General features: G+C 38.7%; 1 protein-coding gene across 3 annotated transcripts in view; it reads left to right on the plus strand.

Annotated features, from left to right (window-relative positions):
- TADA2A (transcriptional adaptor 2A) overlaps positions 1-16,889 on the plus strand; it is an 88,101-nt gene extending 71,212 nt beyond the window's left edge. The window contains exon 17 of one of the 3 annotated variants that reach the window (XR_012481280.1): positions 16,866-16,888. Coding sequence is in view for 1 of the 3 variants with exons in the window: in XM_074262073.1 (XP_074118174.1) it covers positions 11,754-11,807 (54 nt within the window). In the remaining 2 variants the exon portion in view is untranslated. Of the gene's footprint in view, positions 1-11,753; positions 14,861-16,865 lie in introns of those variants that run through there. The other 2 variants (XR_012481281.1, XM_074262073.1) reach the window with 2 other exon arrangements.
- The last annotated feature ends 787 nt before the right edge of the window (positions 16,890-17,676 follow it).

Raw genomic sequence — 17,676 nt, forward strand, 5'->3', positions numbered from 1 at the left:
TGATTTGTGAGATTTGAACTTTAGGTCTCAGGAATGAAAGGCAAGAAGTGTGCTACTTTATTTTATTTTTTGATAGGGAGGCTAGACCTATGATTTTATTCATGTGGGGAATTCCTAGTGTAGAAACTCCCTCCACAAATGCAAATCTGCATTTATTCATTTATTGTCTTAGAAAGTTTGCTGGGGCAACAAGAGGTTAAGTGATTTGGGTAAGTCACACTGCTAGGATGTTGAAGACTGGCCAAGAACCAAGTCCTCCTGACTCCAAGCCTAGCATTGTCCACTATTCCAAACTTTTATGGGTTTACAAATACAGTGGGTGAAAAAGGAAGAAAACCAGAGCATATACAATTAATTCTGAACAGTGGCCAGTTCAAATATATCCCTTTGCAGGTCTAAGGATGGGAAGTTTGACCAAACCTGAAACTGAGGTCTCAGTGTGCCTTCCTAGGGCATAAGAAGGACCAGCCAATTCACAGAGTCAGGCTGCCTGCCTCCCTGGAAACATTGTGCCAGGTAGCAACTTTGGTTGGGCCAAACCCTTTGTTATTGAAATTCAAACTTCTATTTGCCATCCAAGCTTCTCCTGAAAGCAGCCTTGGACTCTAAGTAAGGCTCAGACCTTTTGGCTTCTGAGGGGTTTGTAAACTGAACAGATGGATCCCATTTCCTCAAGGGTTGGAAAGAATGGAAAGAGAACCTCCTAGCAAATGAAGGAATTAAAATAGAGAACTCTTTAAAGATGGAAGTACAGTTGGAGGAAGCTTCCAGAGTATCCTGGTATGAGTGGAAAGAATCCCAGTTGATTTTGTTACTTTATAGGCAATGAACTATGTTATCAGGTTCAGCACAAGGCATATAAATGCAAAATAAATCAATCAAAATAAAGGAAGGAAAGGAGAAAAGGGAAGAAAGGAACAATCCCTGCTCTGAATAGCATTTTGAATATTATTTCATAGGATCAGACTCAAAACTGGAAGGGCTCTCATTTTCCCTCCTCATTTTTATAGATAAAGAAGTGGAATCTCAGAAAGCTTTAGAGTTTTGCCCGAAGCTGACACAGGTGGCAAGGTGGCAGAGGTGACATTGGTGCTCTTTCCACTGTCTTAAAATGAGTCAAGAAAATTAATATCCATTGTAAATACAACCTCCCAACAGCAAGGTCAGCAAAAAATGTAGAGAGAAAGCTCACATCAACAGGGATACAATGAAGTAACTAGACATGGGATTTATGTGGATCTGGAACATAGTGAACATAATTTGGAGGTGAAACTCATTTGGGAAGGTCTCCAGACTCCAGGAAGGACTCATATTGGGGAATTCCTCAAACTCCTAAGATCCTGCTGGAGCTCCTATCTTTTGTCAGTTTGACTAAAGGGCAGTAAATGTGGGAAGAGAAAAATTTTAATTGGCCTCAGCTGATGGGGAGTTGACTACAGTAACTCCACAGAACAAGGAAAGATGCATATAGATGTGGGGTTTTACACAGTCTGAGGAGATATTTCAGGCAGCCAAAGGAGGTGACTGAGATTGCTCATCCACTTTCCTTATTTGGGAAGTTAAGCAACAGGAAAAGGATGCAGATGATTCAGAGGGGGAATTTGTTAAGTTTGGGATTAGAAGGGTTAATCTTGGGGACGTATGGAGATTCCAAAGATCGGTTGTAACAGTGAAATATTTACTCTTGTCAAATATTCCAGCAGGCAGAAAGTTTCTTAATAATGCTAGTCTCCTTCAAGATAAAGTCAGTAGGCCTGTCATGCTGCTGAATTAAATACAGACTGAGGAGCTGTCTGTTTATACAACCCTATAGTTCAGTTTCTTTGTCCTTGAAGGTTCCTTTTTCTGCAGAGATTTTCCTTTCCTTCCCCCCAAAACTTATAGTCTATCTTCTCTATACTTAGATACATCATCCATTGCTATGGATGGATGTATCCATCCATGTTGCCTCCACTCTGGCCACCCTCATCCCTCCCACAAATCTTTTATTTTTCCCATGGGGCTGTGGATGTGAACTTTCACTCTCACATTTCTTCCTGGCAATTTCCATATCGTCTTACCTAGTTCCCAGCTTTTTTTTTTTTTTTTTTTTTTTTTGTTAAACCAATCAACATTTATTGAACACTTACTATGTGCTAGGCTGTATGCTTGGATCTGAAATCTTAATCTTAAATCCTAAGTTCCTTACACTTGCCTCAGTGCCTGGAACATAGTAAATGCCTAATAAATGCTTTTTTATCCACTTATCCATCCAAACAGTGTTCTTTGCACCATTCCACAGTTGCCTCTCCATCAGATTATTGATTGACCCTGTAGGATTTCCTTGTCTTTGGAAAAAGAACATTCTATTGAAATAGGGTAAATCCCAGGGAACCTCTTGTGTGTGTGTGTGTGTGTTTTGGGGGCAAGGGACGTTCTCCTTGATTTCAAGTTTAGTTTGCAATCCATACCATCAATTTTGATTAGAGAATGGAGTTGCTGCTATCCTTATCCTATCTTAATCTATCCTATCAACTGAGGAAGGCTCCCTGGAGGAGGTGGATTTTGGAAATGATGGGAATGAGAAAAGAGGGATGGCTTGGGCAGATGGAAGTGGGAAGACATTTTAGACAGTGGGTGGAAGATGTGGAGGCAGCAGTGGGAGGGAGAGAAGTGCCTAGTAATTTGTTTGGCTAGAACAGAAGGGGCAGCTGGGGTACTTATGAGTGGGAGGGAAGCGGGATAATCTGGAAGCCTTTAAACCAGATTGGGTTTTGTAGATCTGATAAGAAATTAGTAGAGTTATAAGAAGAGAAGTGAAAGGTTGAAACAATTAATTAGAGTGAAAAAGGCTGCTTGGAGAGCTGTTTTAGGAAGTGCCAAGGTCCCGCTTTTGGGTAAAGTTGAGAACCACCATATTTGACTAGCTCTAATGAAAAACGGGTCTTTACAGAACCACTGAGTTACCATTCTGCATATTTAGCAGTAAAAAAGCAATTGTCTATGTCTGTTGTGACCATATTTTACATACCATTTCCTCTCCCACATTGTTGTTACCGAGTGAAGACTATCGTTATGTCACTGATTCTATCCTGTAAATCTAGGCCTAGCAGGATCCACCAAAAAGCATCCAAAATCCCTTTTTCTCACACTTACCATCTGGTAACTCAACCTGTTCTGGTGTAGTTCCATTTTAATCTCAAAGAGTTTGAAGAGGGAGATTCTTTAGCCTTCCTCTGTAACTCAGTCAACTGCTTTGAGATTCTTAATAAAATAAAATTCTTAATATTTGTCTAATCTTAATCATTCTTGTTTTGGTTTTAAGCCTGCTCAGAGTAGAAATAGAATCCCTCCAATTAAAAACTTTAGCCATCCATTTTCTTGGCCCTTTTCCTAGGTCCCAATTTCCAGCCCTATTTTTGGTTTTTTTTTTTGGGGGGTAGCTGGGTGGTCCAAGGGATACAGTGCCATGCCTGAAGTCAGACTTCTCTTCCTGAGTTCCGATCTGGTCTTAGACATTCTGTTAGCTATGTGATCTTGGGCAAGTCATTTAACCTGTTTGTCTCATTTTCTTCACCTGTAAAATGAGCCAGAGAAGGAAATGGCACACCACTCCAGTATCTTTGCCAAGAATACTCCAAATGGGGTCCTAAACAATTGGACAATTGGAGGCAAGATGATGATGTAAGCAGTAAATCATAGGATCTCCTCCATAGTCACCTCCAAACAAATCCTAGAACATCAGAACCAGCACAAAGGTGGGATGAAACAATCTTTTAACCCAAGAAATTTGGAAGATTGGCAAAAAAGGTCTGTTTCAGGTGAAAGAGAATCTAAAACAGGAAGCTTCTCAGCAAGCCAGTAACAACCCCACTTCAACAAAGCAGTGGGAGATCCTGAGCCCCAGTGCTATGAAACAGGTAAACGCCAACACCGATCCCCCCACATGCCTCAGTATAGCCAGGGGAATGGGCATTCTGAACTCTGAGAACCATCATGTGCTTCAACATAGCCCTGGGAAAACAGGCAGTCTAGTGACCAGACCTTCTTCATGTGCTTCAGTGCTGGGGAAATGCAGAAATACCCCAATGGCCTTAGCATATGCTAGACTTAGTACCAGGTAAACTGCCAGACTGCTACAGCCTCCAATTTCCCTATCCCCTCAGCCAGCACCAGATACAAGGGTCCGCTGGGGGCCTCAGGGAAACATCACTCCTGCACCAGGTAAACAGCCAGAATCTGCAGTTCCTGGCACAAGCCTGAGACAGTCCCTTTTCTACCCTAGAAGCTGAGCTCAAATTTAAAAGAAAGGAAAAAGGTCAAAAAGATCAGCAAAAAACAACAAAAAAAGAATCTGATCATAGAAAGCTATTATGGTGACAGGGAAGATCAAGACACAGATTCGGAAGAGGTTAGTGATGTTAAAAAACAATCCCCAAAGTAAAACAGGAAGTAGCATCAAGCGGGGGGGAGGGGGGGAGGAATTAATGGAAGAGGCTCAAAAGGGAGATTAAAAACCATATAAGTGAGATAGAAGAAAACTTGGGGAAAGAAAGGAAAATGATACAATAAAATTATGGGGAAAAAGTTTGAAAAAAGAAAACTGCTTAAAAAGCAGAATTGGTCAAGTGGAAAAGAAAGTACAAAAGCTGAGTAAAACATCTTCAAAGCCAGAATTGGGCAGTTAGAAGTCAATGACTATGTAACATCAAGAAAAAATCATCAAATTCAGGATGAAAAAACAGAAGAAAATAAGATACCTCATTGGAAAAACAATTGACCTGGAAAATAGATCTAGGAGAAATAATGTCAGAGTCACTGAACTATTTGAAAGCTTAAATCAAAAACAGGACCTGGACAGCCTCTTTCAAGAAATTGTCAGGGAAAACTATCATGATATCCTGAAATTAGAGGGCAAAATAAGTATTGAAAGACTCTACTGATCACTTAAGGAAAGAGATCTCAAAACAAAAACTCCAAGGAGCATTATAGCCAAATTACAGAACTGTAAGGTCAAAGAAAAAGTAAAGCAAGTGGCCAGAAAGAAACAATTCAAATTATTGGGGAGCCACAATTAGGATTATATAGGACTTAGCAGCTGCAACTTTGAAGGATCAGAGGTTAAGGAAAATGTTTCAGAAGGCAAAGAATCTAATAAGAATCAGTTGCCCAGCAAAATTAAATTTAATACTTCAAAGGAAATAATGATCATTCAGTGAAATAGGATTTCAAGCTCTCACAAGGGGAAGACAAGAATTGAACAAAAATGTGATTTCTAATCAATATCCAAGAGAACTCTTAAAAAGAGAGTCCCTTTTTTAAGGGACTCAATGGAGTTGAACTGTTTCCATCCATATGTGAGAAGATGATACTTATAATACATAATGGGTATGGGTATAAAGTGAATTTGAGAGAATGACAAAAAAATAATGCATTAGGTACAGAAAGAAGGGAAAAGTAGAATGGGGTAAATTATTTCACATGAAGAGGTGCAAAAAACCTATTAGTGGAGGAAAAGATGGGAGAGTGGATCATAGACATCTCTTGGATTTTACTCTCATCAGTACTGACTTGAAAAGGGAATAAAATACATAATCATTTGAATATGAAAACCTATGTTACCCAACAGGAAAGTAAGAGGGGAGAAGATTAAATAAAGGCAAAGAGGGACTGAAAGAAAAAGAGCAGATCAGGGGAGATGATAAACAGAAACAAAATAATGTTAAGGAGAGAAAGGGTGAAAGGAGAGAGGAAAAATAAGATACAGGGAAATACATGATTGCTAATCATAATTGTAAAGGTGAATGATATGAACTCTCCCATAAAACAAAAGTGGATTACAGAGTGGCTCAAAAACAAATAGTTCTACAATATGTTATTTATAAGAAACACGCTTGAAACAGAGAGACACACAGAGTAAAATAAGGGGCTAGAGTGGAATCTATTATAGCTCAGCTGAAGTTAAAAAATCTGATTTCAGATAAAGCAAAAGCAAAAATAGACCAAATGAAAAGAGAGAAGGAAGGAAACTATATCTTGCTAAAAGATACCATAGACAATGAAGTAATATCAATACTATATATATATATATATATATATATATCTATCAAGTGATATAATATCCAAATTCTGAAGTTTAGTCAGGGGGGGAGGGAGAGAGAAGGAGAGGAGGAGGCAGCTAGATGGCACAGTAGATAGAGCACTGGCCCATGGAGTCAGGAGGACTTGAGTTCAAATCTGCCCACAGACAATATTTACTAGCTATGTAACTCTGGGCAAGTCACTTAACCCCAATTGCCTCACAGGAAAAAAATCATTCATGACCAAATAAGATAGAGAGTATTATGAAATGTAAAATAGATAATTTTGATTAAATTAAATAGTTTTTGCACAAATAAAACCGATGCAACCAAGATTAGAAAGCATAAAGCTGTGTAACAATCTTTGTAGCAAATGTCTCTGATATAGGCCTCATTTCTCAATCTGTAGAAAATGGAGTCAAACTTAAAAGAATCCAAGTCATTCCCCAATTGACAAATGTTCAAAGGATATAAACAGGAAGTTTTCAGAGGAAGAAATCTGAGCTATCTATAGGCGTAGGGAAAAGCAATCCAAATTACTTTTGATTAGAGAAATGCAAATTAAAACAACTCTATGGTATTGCCTCACACCTATCATATTGGTTAATATGACAAAAAAGGAAAAAGTTAAATATTGGAGAGGATGTGGGAAAATTGGGACCTTAAGCATTCTGAAGAGCAATTTGAAACTATGCCTAGAGGATATATCCTTTGATCAGCATTACCAATACTAGGTCTGTATCTCAAAGAGAACAAATAATAGGGAAAAAGGCCCATTTGTGCAAAAATATTTATAGTAGCCCTTTCCATAGTGGCAAGATATTGAAAACTGAAAGATGCTTACAACTGGGGAATGGCTGAACAAATTGTGGTATATGAATATAATATAATACAATTATGCAATAAGAAATGATGAACAGGCAGATTTCAGAAAAATAGAGTTGTATGAATTGATGCAAAGTGAAATGAACAAAACTAGGAAAACATAGACAGTATCAGCATCAACAGCATTATGGAATGATCTACTATGAATGAATGAATGATCTAGACAAGTATAAAGGACTTGCAGAGGAAAATACTATCCACATCCAGGTAAAGAACTGATGGAGTCTGGATACTTTTTATATCACAAAAGGATACTTTTTTCACTTATTTTATTCTTTTTCATGGTTTTTTTTCTCTTTTTTCATAATTGTGACTTATATGAGAATGTTTTATATGGTAACACATGTATAACCTATATCAAATTGCCTTCCATTTTAGGAAGAGGGGAAGGAAGGCAAGGAGGGAGAGAGAAATATTTGGAACTCAAAATCTTGTAAAGATGAATGGTAAAAATTGTCTTGCCATGCAATGGGGGGAAAACGCTATTAAAAATAATTAAACATTTTTTGTTCACTATTCTTTCTTTCCTCTGAACTCTCTGAATCCTAATGCCTGGGACTTTTTAGTGAGAACAGTAGCTTCCTGTTGATTTAATAAATTATCAGCATGCATTGATAGTTAGTTAGAAAAATTCTAAGATGAAAATGCTATCCACATTTAGAGAGAATTATGGAGTCTGAATGCAAATCGAAGCATACTATTTTCATTTTTTTTCCCTTGTTTTTCCTTTTAGTTTCTGTTTATTTTTTTTCACATGACTAATGTGGAAATATGTTTAATGTAATTGTACATGTATAATCTTTATCAGATTGATTATTTCCCTCTTGGGGAGAGGGTAAGGGAGGAAGAGGAAGGATAAAAGGAAATCAAAATGCAATAATAATAAATGTTGAAAATTAATAAATTTAAACACACTACACACACACACACACAGAAAAAGATGAAGACAAATTTAAATAAAATCAGAAAATTTCAGAGACATCCTAAGATCATAGAAGTAGAAAGAGGCTGGAACCACCCTCATTTAAAAGATGAAGAAGCAGAACCATTGAGGTAGAGAGTGTATACAGATAGTGAGATGCAGAGGGAGAATTCAAATTTAGATCCCTGCTTCTGAATCCAGCATTGTATCACTCTGCCTTCCAACAACAAAATACCAGTTGTTAAATTAACCTAGTTTAGGAAAAAATGCAGCAAGGGAATTATAACTAGTCAGTGAGAATGTCAAATGATTTCGTTAATCAGAAACTCTTTATTTCATATTCACCTTGAAAAATTACTTTCTACCTTATTTGAGGCAGTTTGTTTTTGTTCCCAAATAGCCTTCTGGAATATTTCTGTATCTACTCCCAAGTATATTTCCATGGCATCTCTTAGTTCTGTCCTGCAACTAAGTCCAGAATTTCAAAATGTTCTTTTTGTAAAGCCAGCCCTCCTGGGAATAAACTGCTCTGTGAAGATATCTAAGAAGAAGAACCCACCTTTACTCCAACTTGAACCCAAGGGAAGTGGGACATTTTGGAAGCCTAGGAACCAGATTGAGTTTTGTAGATCTGATGAAGGAATTAATACAGGTATAAGAAATTTCTAATAGGATAGGAGCGAAAGTGTTGCCTTTGGGATCCAATGTTTTCTTCTATAATTGTTCTGAAAGCCTGGCTTTTCTCTCAGTTACTATCCAGGCAGCTGTCTTTTTTTTCCTCAACTAGAAAAGATGTCCTTTAGTCCAGTGAGAGAATGCCATTGTCTTTCAAAACTTGACCTTTTCCTACCTTTCCAGGCTTCATATATTTTTGTTCTCCTTTATACACTCTGATCCAATTGTATAGACACAGGGCTTCCTCACACTGGGTATCCCATTTCCTATTTCAGGGTCTTTGTACTTGCTACCTCTCAGGCCTGGAAATGTCCTCATTCCTTCATCTTTGATTTAGAATTCTTGACTTTCTTTCAAGACCCAACTCAAGAACTGCTTTTTTTTACAAGTGTGTCTTTCTAAAATCACTTCTCTATTCTATATGTAACTTATTTCCTTAACATGTCTCTCCCACTGGACTGGAAGTGTCAATGAAGGCAGAGACTTTTGATGCCTTTCTTTGGACCCCTACTTGCTCAGCACTGTGCCTGGCACATAATAGGTATTGAATAATTGCTGTTGACTTGTTGACAAGCAACCCTTGTTGCCAAATATAGAGGGAGAGGTGGGCAGCTAGGAGCCATAGTGCATAGAGTGCTGGGCCTGGAGTAAGGAAGACTTATCTTCCTAAATTTAAATCTGGTCTAAGACAGTAACTATGTGACTGGGCAAGTCACTTCACCCTGTTTGCCTCAGGGTGTCAAATGTGCCGGAGAAGGAAATAACAAACCACTCTAGTATCTTTGCCAAGATGTCAGACACAGCTGAAAAATAATGAACAACAACAACATAGAGGGAGGGGGGGTGCCAGCTGGATTAGACAAACTCTAAAGATGGCCTCTTTCCATGTTTAAGATTTAAGAAATTTGTGAAAGGGTCTCCTAGGCTATTCTGGCTAAGGAAGAACATTCCCTTTAGTTTCATAATAATAGTAGGGATGACAAAGGAATGAAAGGAATCTCCTTCGTCAGGATCACCCCCGAATTGATACTCTTTGGGAGTAAAAATTAAATAGAAATACCTGTGTTCTCCAGTAGCTATTTCTAACCAGTTGCCTGAAGGTGTCTACAGAATGTGGGATTTGTTTTGTCATCTTGCTGTCTTTGAGGAGAGAATAGGTGCATAACTAAGAATCTGCAGGGTCGGGTTTTTTTTTTTTTTTTTTTTTTTGTTGTTGTTGTTGTTTGTTTGGTTGGTTTTTTTAGGTTAACCTATAATTTTATCCATATTGACAAGCAGCTAGGTAGTACAGTGGATAGAACACTAGACTTGGAGTCAGGAAGCTCCAAGTTCAAATGTGACTTTAGATACAATTAGGTCTGTAACCAAGGGCATATCACTTCATCTCTGCCTGTTTCCTCATAAATAAGGATAATTGCACCAGCCTCACAAGGTTTTAGTGAAGTCCAAATGAGAAAGCACAGAGCAAATACTTTAGGGGCTTTTTTGTTTTGTTTGTCAGGTCAGTTTGCCCAGGATCATACACCTAGTTGTGTCTGAGGGTGGATTTGAACTTGGATCCTCTTGACTCCAGGACCAATGCATTGTCCACTAGGCCACTTAGCTGCCCCATAAATACTTTGTTGTAAATTATAAAGCCAATCTTTCTGTTATTATTAAAAGATTTTGTGAGAAAATTGTTTCACCCTGGCAGTTTATACTTTCTCTGCAATCTATAGTCCAAGAGACTTGCTTAGAGCACTGAGAGGTTTGGGGTCTGACTTGCCTGGAGTCTTCTGGCAGAATGTGTCACAGGCTGGACTTAAATCCATGTTTTCTTGAGCCTGGGACCAGCTCTTAGGTTCCACTGGACCAGTGTTTAACCATGAGTTTCAACTTTTCCCAAAAGAGCAAAAAAACCCAAGAGGCTGGGGAGGGAAGGGAGGCAAAACTTGACTAATCTCCATTAAGCTGTGAGCTCCTTGAGGACAGAGATGAATCCTTTTTTTTTTTTTTTTGGTCAATCAATAATCATTTATTAAATATCTACTATGTGCCAGGCATTGGTCTATATGTGTAACATATAACATATACTGCTAGTTGCATGTATTTTTTTATTTAATAGTTTTTATTTACCAGATATATGCATGGGTAATTTTACAACATTGACAATTGCCAAACCTTTTGTTCTCATTTTTCCCCTCCTTCCCCCCACCCTCCCCAGATGGAAGGTTGACCAATACATGTTGGGATGAGTCTTTTTAAATAAATTTTTGATAATAGTTTTTATTTAAAAAATACATGCAAAAATAGTTTTCATTATTCACCCTTGTAAAATCTTGTGTTCCAAATTTTTCTCTCTCTTCTTCCCAACTCCCCTAGACAGCAAATAATTCATATAGGTTAAACAATTCTAAACATTTCCATATTTATCATGATGCATAAGAAAAATAAGATAAAAAAGGGAAAAATGAGAGGAAAAAAGCAAGCAAACAGCAAAAATGGTGAAAATACTATGTTATGATCCACATTCAGTCCTCTCTTTGGATGCAGATGGCTCTCTCCATTACAAGTCTATTGGAATTGACTTGAATCACCTCATTGCTGAAAAGAGCCAAGTGAAAGGGATGTCTTTTGCTCTTCTTTGTATCCCCAGTGCTCTTTGTGGGCAGAGGGATTCTTGGTCTACTTTTTTTTTTTTTTTTTTTTTTTTTTTTTTTTTTTTTTGGCCATTACTATAGTAGTATGGGTAATAACTAGAAAGCTAAATCAGGAATCAGGAAGCCTTGGGTTCAAATCTCCCTGCTCCAATCCTGGACAGATTATAACCTATCTTGATCTAAGTATATTTAAAATGGAGGTAATAGAGCCTACTTTATGGCATCAAATAAGAAAATGTATATAAAGTGCTTTGAAAACCTTCAGGTGCTATCTAAATGTCAGTCATTTTTAGGGGTGTTACTGCCTTTTGAGCCACTTACTAAACTTGTAAATGTGAAGTGGCTACATTTGGAAAAGGCTATGACATTAAAAAAAAAAAAATCCTCCCATGTCATTTTGGCTCACTTGTCATGGGAAGCAGTGAGATATACTGAAGTACCAGGACCCAGACTCTAGTTCCCGCTTGGCCAAGGTGACCTTGTCATTTCATTTCTCCAAGCCTCAGTTTAATCACCTATCACTTCACAGGGTCACCTTCCACTTCTAAGTCTATGAACCTATCACTCTTACAGAGATCCTTCCTGCTGCAATCCTGGCTTAGGAAGAAAGGGGATGAACGCAGATAGTGCCAGGTGAGTAGGTACAATTGAAAACCTTAAGAATCACAGGCTGAAGGCTGTGTGAGAATATAGAAATCTATGCTGCTTCCAAAATGGGGCTTCTAGTGTGTGTGCGCCTCATCTCCCTCATCCAGGAAAACCCTAGGGAGGGCTCGGGGCAGCAAGAACTTCCTTGCTTTTGTTTTACAGCTGGTTGATTGTGTGTGATGGCTGTTATCAGCACCAGAGCTCAAGGGATGGATTTCTATGGTCCCAAACTGTTCATTGGGCTGGATTAATCTCCCTGTTTTACCCAACCAATAATTTTTCTCATTCAGCTTTGGCCTGGGGGGAGCACAAGCCTTACTAAGCAGAAAGCTTCCAGGATGCCTTTGGGAATATGAAAACACACCTGGAACCCACTGGGGAGAAAGGCAAAGAAAGAAATACTCAGAATTGTCTTCCTTCCTAGTCCTAGCTCATCCAAACAAAGATGCTAAAAATGCTGTCATCTTAACACCCTTCTTCAGGGAGGGAACTGACAGCTAAGCGCTAACTCCTGACACCTCTAATGCATCCGTCCTCTCCTCCTCCTCCTTTTCTTCCTCCTCCTCCTCCTCCCCATTCTCCTCCTCCTCTAACAGCAATTCTGCCAATTTGTACTCCCTTATTCTTAAATTATATCAGGGGATTAGAGCTTCAATTGTCTTCCATTAAGCTCCAGACAACTATTTCTTTGGAATTTTCCCTTCTAGTGTCAGCAGACATTTAAATGGAACTTGTGAATCCCTCATTTAACATCCCCTTCTAAGGTTGTGTTACCCAATAACAAGTTTGAGTCCACCTTCCTCCCTTCCCGCCTCCTTTGCCTAGGCATTTACAGCCTGGAGACTTCAGGGATTTAAGGATTTGGAAGGAGAATTTCTTAAATTTAGAGAGGCAGCTGGGTGGAATAGACTTGGACATAGAAAGATAGTTCAAATGCATCTTCAGAGATTAGCTGTGTGACCCTGGATAAGTTATTCAATCTCTCTGAATCTTGCTTAGCTCATTTGCAAAATGATTAATAGCAATAATAGTTAATAGCACTTTATCTTACCAGGCTGTTGTCAGAATCCAGAGATAAGATATGTAGAAAAGTATTTTGCAAACCTTAAACCCTTAAGCCAATATGAGTTGTTACTCAAATTGGGGTTTGCCTATTACAATTCAGAGCTCCTTATTTTGTCTTCCAATTTGGGGGAGCTGTCTGGCTAAAAAGTATAATTTTTAATGTGAGCATATCATGATGCACAAGAAAAATTAGGCTAAAAAGGGGGAAAATGAGAAACAAGTAAACAAATGACAATAAAATAGTTGAAAATACTATGTTGTGATCCACATTCAGATCCCATAGTCCTCTCTCTGGGTGTAGATGGCTCTCTCCATCACAAGTCTTGGAATTGGCCAAAGCATATTTTCCAAAAACCAGCCACTGAGAAGTAACCCCATTGAGTCAACCTGAGTCTTTACAGCAATATGATGCAACTTGGAGTCAGGAAGATCTCAGATGCTAAGGTAGCTGTGTTTCCCTGGGCAAAGTAATTCACCTCATTTACTCTCAGTTTCCTGGTCTGTGAAATGAAAGAGTTGAACTCAATGGCCTGTCAGGGGCCTCTCCACCTCTAGATTTATGATCCTGGGACCATGATCCATTCAGGTATTTACTCATAGCTTCAAATATCGGAAGGTACTATAGGGCATGGCTTTAACTTTATGAGGAAGAATTACACAAGAGTGAAAAATCTCTGAGAAGTGCCTGCTTCCCTCTTCCGCCCACCCCCATCCCCGACTGCAGAAAGGAAGAGTCTGTGGGAGAAAAGGGTGGATATGAACGTCATTGCATCATCCAGATCCCAGCTGTGACCTGGCTCAGAGTTTTGTGTTTCAAAAATAACCATGGCTTACAGTTGGGGAAAAAGTAAACTGTTGCGTCTCCATGGAAACTGGAAGAGAGAGAAAGAGCTCTTAGGCAAGGCTGCTGGATTCCGGCACATGTGGCAACATGGGTTGGCTGCCAGGAGGGAATGGGAGCTGTATAACTTGGGGTTTCTGGAAGGGTGGAGATTCTCTGGAGAAGCCTGGAAGCCCATTTGCCCATCAGGGCAGACTGAAAGAGCAAAATGTGCAAAAGAAGGCCCTGTGAGTCTAAATAAATATGTATTGCAAAATGTTCGGGTTCTCTCACTGTCTTAATTTAGATTTTACTACTTCCTCCATCATTGATATTTTGCTCCTTAGGTTGTTGGCTAAGTAAATGTAGATCACTTCAGAAAGCCATGATTCCATCCCTCATTACCTTAAGCCTGAACTGTTAGAATAGTACCCTAATAATTCTCTCTGCATTTGGTTATTTTTTTTTCTCTTATAGCTGCAAAAGAATCTTCTTCACATACCAGTCAGACCATGTCACTCCTCTGTTTAAAAAGCCTTATTAGTTTCCTATTTTCCCTAGGATAAAATATGAATTCATTAGGTTATCCTTCAAGGTTCTCCATAATTTCACCAATACATATTTTCCCAGCTTTATTTCACATTATGTCTTTATATCTACTTATAGTTCAGCCACTTTGGACCACCATCATGTGTTTTGCCTCTGTGTAGTTTCACAAACTGGAATGCAATCTCTGGAATGCAATTTTTTGCTTTCAAAATTCTTATCTTCCTTCAGAGTTCAATTCAGGCACTACCATAAAGTGTTACCTGATCCCTCTAGTTCTTTCTTCAAATTATCTTTTGCTATATTTATAACCATCTCCCCCCCTCCCCAAATTGCGGGACAGATTTTTCAGAAGCATTCTGTCATTCTGTACGTCTAAAGCGTTGCTTACTAGCCCCCACCAATGTGTTTTCCTTTCAGTTATCAATTAAAAGACACAATTAGCTGAAAGAAATGTTTGGCAGAGTCAGAAAAGAAGCAACTAAATGTCTTTACCATAAATGGGTGCATTCTTCTCCAGGTACATTTAGGTACATCATGCTGAGGTCCCAACTAGAGAGGCTTACATATAGAAAATTTGTGTGAAAAAAAAAAAAAAGAAAAAAAAGAAAATTTGTGTGGCTGGAACCCCTCCATGTAGATCGGGTCAAGGAGCATGCAGTTCACTGATGTTCTCCAACACAAAGGATTAGAGTATCTGTTTCCTCTCATCAGTGCATGTCCCCAGCAGCTGTGGGAAGGCAGGCTGACCATTTATCTCAGTTCTAGGTAACATTGGTCCTAACAAGTTCATATCTAAAGCTGACTTTGCTGCTGCTTCTGAGGGCTGGACTCCCAGACTCGCAACTAAGGGCATCACTGCTGGACTGGCTGCAATGGTTGCTTAGATTCCTGAGCTCCTGGATCCTCAGCACTTTATGCTCCTGGCCCAATCTGGTTCAGCTAAAGTATTTACTTTTTGTATTTAGATTAAAGCACCAAGGACTCAGGCCCATTTCTCAGGGCCATATGGCTTCAAGGAGAGATAGGCCGTTTATACAACCTTAGAGCATGGATCTCTCACTAGAAGTCATTAGAAAGGAATGCTATAGAAGTCACAAGATAGGAATGTTATAAAAAGTCTGGTAGGTGCTGATTCAGGCTCTTCAAAGTTCAATCCATTTCTGTCTACTCAGCCAATGGAAAAAAAGTTTTGTAGTTGACCAACCAAAAACAATTGTAGGACGTCCACAAGCTATTGAACAAAAGTGCAGAAAATCACTCAATGGCCTTCAATGCTTTTAACTTACCATAATAGCTCTTCCAAACTTTTCCATTCCTCCCCAGACTTCCCATAAGTCTTCCTCAACACCTTAACTGAGAATCCTGTCTTATATTTTTACAAAAAAAAAAAAAAAAAAAAGGAGGCTATTTGTTGACACTCTCTTTTTTCCCCCTTCTCATCTCATATCAGCCACAAGCCTGCTGCCCCTATTCCCTCCACCTCTATCTCACACACAAAGAGGTATTTGCCAAGGCAAACCCCTGTACTTGCACAAAAAATCCCATTCCATCTCATCTTCTTCAGCAGATTGTCCCCTTGGTCCCCCGAAACTATGGTCACTTATCTCTTCTGCCTTTTGTGGCTAATCTCCTTGAGAAAACCCTCTATACTAGGTGCTTTCACTTCCTTTTCTCTCACTCTCTCCTTTCTACAATCTGGCTTCCCAACTGAAATTATTCTCTCCAAAATTACCAGTGATCTCTTAACCTGCTAAATCCAATAGCCTGTTCTCAATCCTCATATTTCTTCACCTCTCTGTAACCTTTCACATTGTTGTTCACCCTTTTCTTCTTGCTATCTCCTCTCTCCCCTCGTTCTCCTACCCACCTGACCATCTCTCTCAGTCTTCTTTGAAATCTCTTCATCCAGGTCATGTCCCACAGGGCTCTGTTATGGGCCATCTTTTTCATTTGGTGATCATTTCAGCTCCCATGGATTTAATGATTAAATTCATAAACAGAATTTACTATGTTAAATATATAGCTCCTATGGATTCAATGATTGAATTTATGAATTGAACTTACTATGTTAAATACAGATATACATATGTGTGTATATAAATATATATGCATATATTTACATAATTCTCAGATTTACTTATCCAGCCCTAACCTGTCTGCTTTCAGTCTCACATCTCTAATTATCTATTAGCTATCTTGAATCGAATGTCCTATAAATATCTTAAACTCAGTATGCCCAGAACTGAATTCATTATCTTTCCTTCCAAAGCCTCCCCCTTCCAAAATTTCCTGTCATTGCATTCCCAAAATTCTTCCTCACCCTTGTTTGAAGTTGAGGCTTTCTTTCCCAATCTGTTGCCCAAGACCACCCATTTTAGTTTTGTAATATTTTTCTCACGTGCCCCCTTCTTTTCTCTAACACTGTTACCACTTGATACAGGTTGTTATCACCTCATATCTGGACTGTTGCAATAGCCTGCTAGTGGTGGATCTCTCCAATTCAAAGCTTTCTCCACTCAGGTCCATCCTCTACTCAGTGATCTTCCTAAAGAGCAGGTCAGCCTACTACCTTGTAAACTCTATTGGCTCCATATCACTTCTAGCCTGTTTGGCTTTTAAAAAAAAACTTTAGGCAAATTAGGTTAAATTGAAAGGGGAACACCCTAATATTTCATTGTCTCAGTTACTTGCCCCTAGTTTGTTCTTTTCTTTCTTTTTTCTCTTCCCTCTGTCTACATAGGGTTTCATATACTTTCCTGTGCATGTTCTACTCAAAGAAATGTAAATTTGGATCATTGAAACCTCATAAGATATCTTGTTTCTTACCCACTAGTTACTTAACCCCAGTTGCCTCGACAAAAAAACAAAAACAAAAAACAAAAAAACCCCAAACTCCCCCAAAAAACAATTGAATTAATTCCATTGACATCTAGGGGACTTGAGTAGTTAGATCTAAAGTCAAGAATATCTGAGTTCATAATCTAATCTCAAATGTGTGATATTAGGCAAGTCACTTTATTGCTGTTGCTTCAGTTTCCCTATCTATAAAATGGGGGATAATAATAGTATCTACCTTCCAATTAATTTTGTTTATTGTTTTTGGCCGGGCAATTGAGGTTAAGTGATTTGCCCAGGGTCACACAGCTAGGAAGTGTTACATGTCCAAGGCTGGATTTGAACTCAAGTCCTCCCAAATTCAGGAATGAATGTTCTGTTCACTGGACCATCTAACTGCCCCCTTCCAAGCTTATTGTGAGGATCAAATGAGATACTACTTGTAAAATGTTTTTCAAATTTTAAAGTTCTATAAAAATGCCATAGCTCTGATGATTATAAGTATTATTATCATTATGAAAATTATGACAGATTAAGTTTGCCTTAGATGACTCCCAGCTCAGAGCAATCTTTCCTTTG

The sequence above is a fragment of the Sminthopsis crassicaudata genome, chromosome 4 (genome assembly GCF_048593235.1).
Source record: "Sminthopsis crassicaudata isolate SCR6 chromosome 4, ASM4859323v1, whole genome shotgun sequence".
In the NCBI taxonomy this organism is placed as follows: Eukaryota; Metazoa; Chordata; class Mammalia; order Dasyuromorphia; family Dasyuridae; genus Sminthopsis; species Sminthopsis crassicaudata.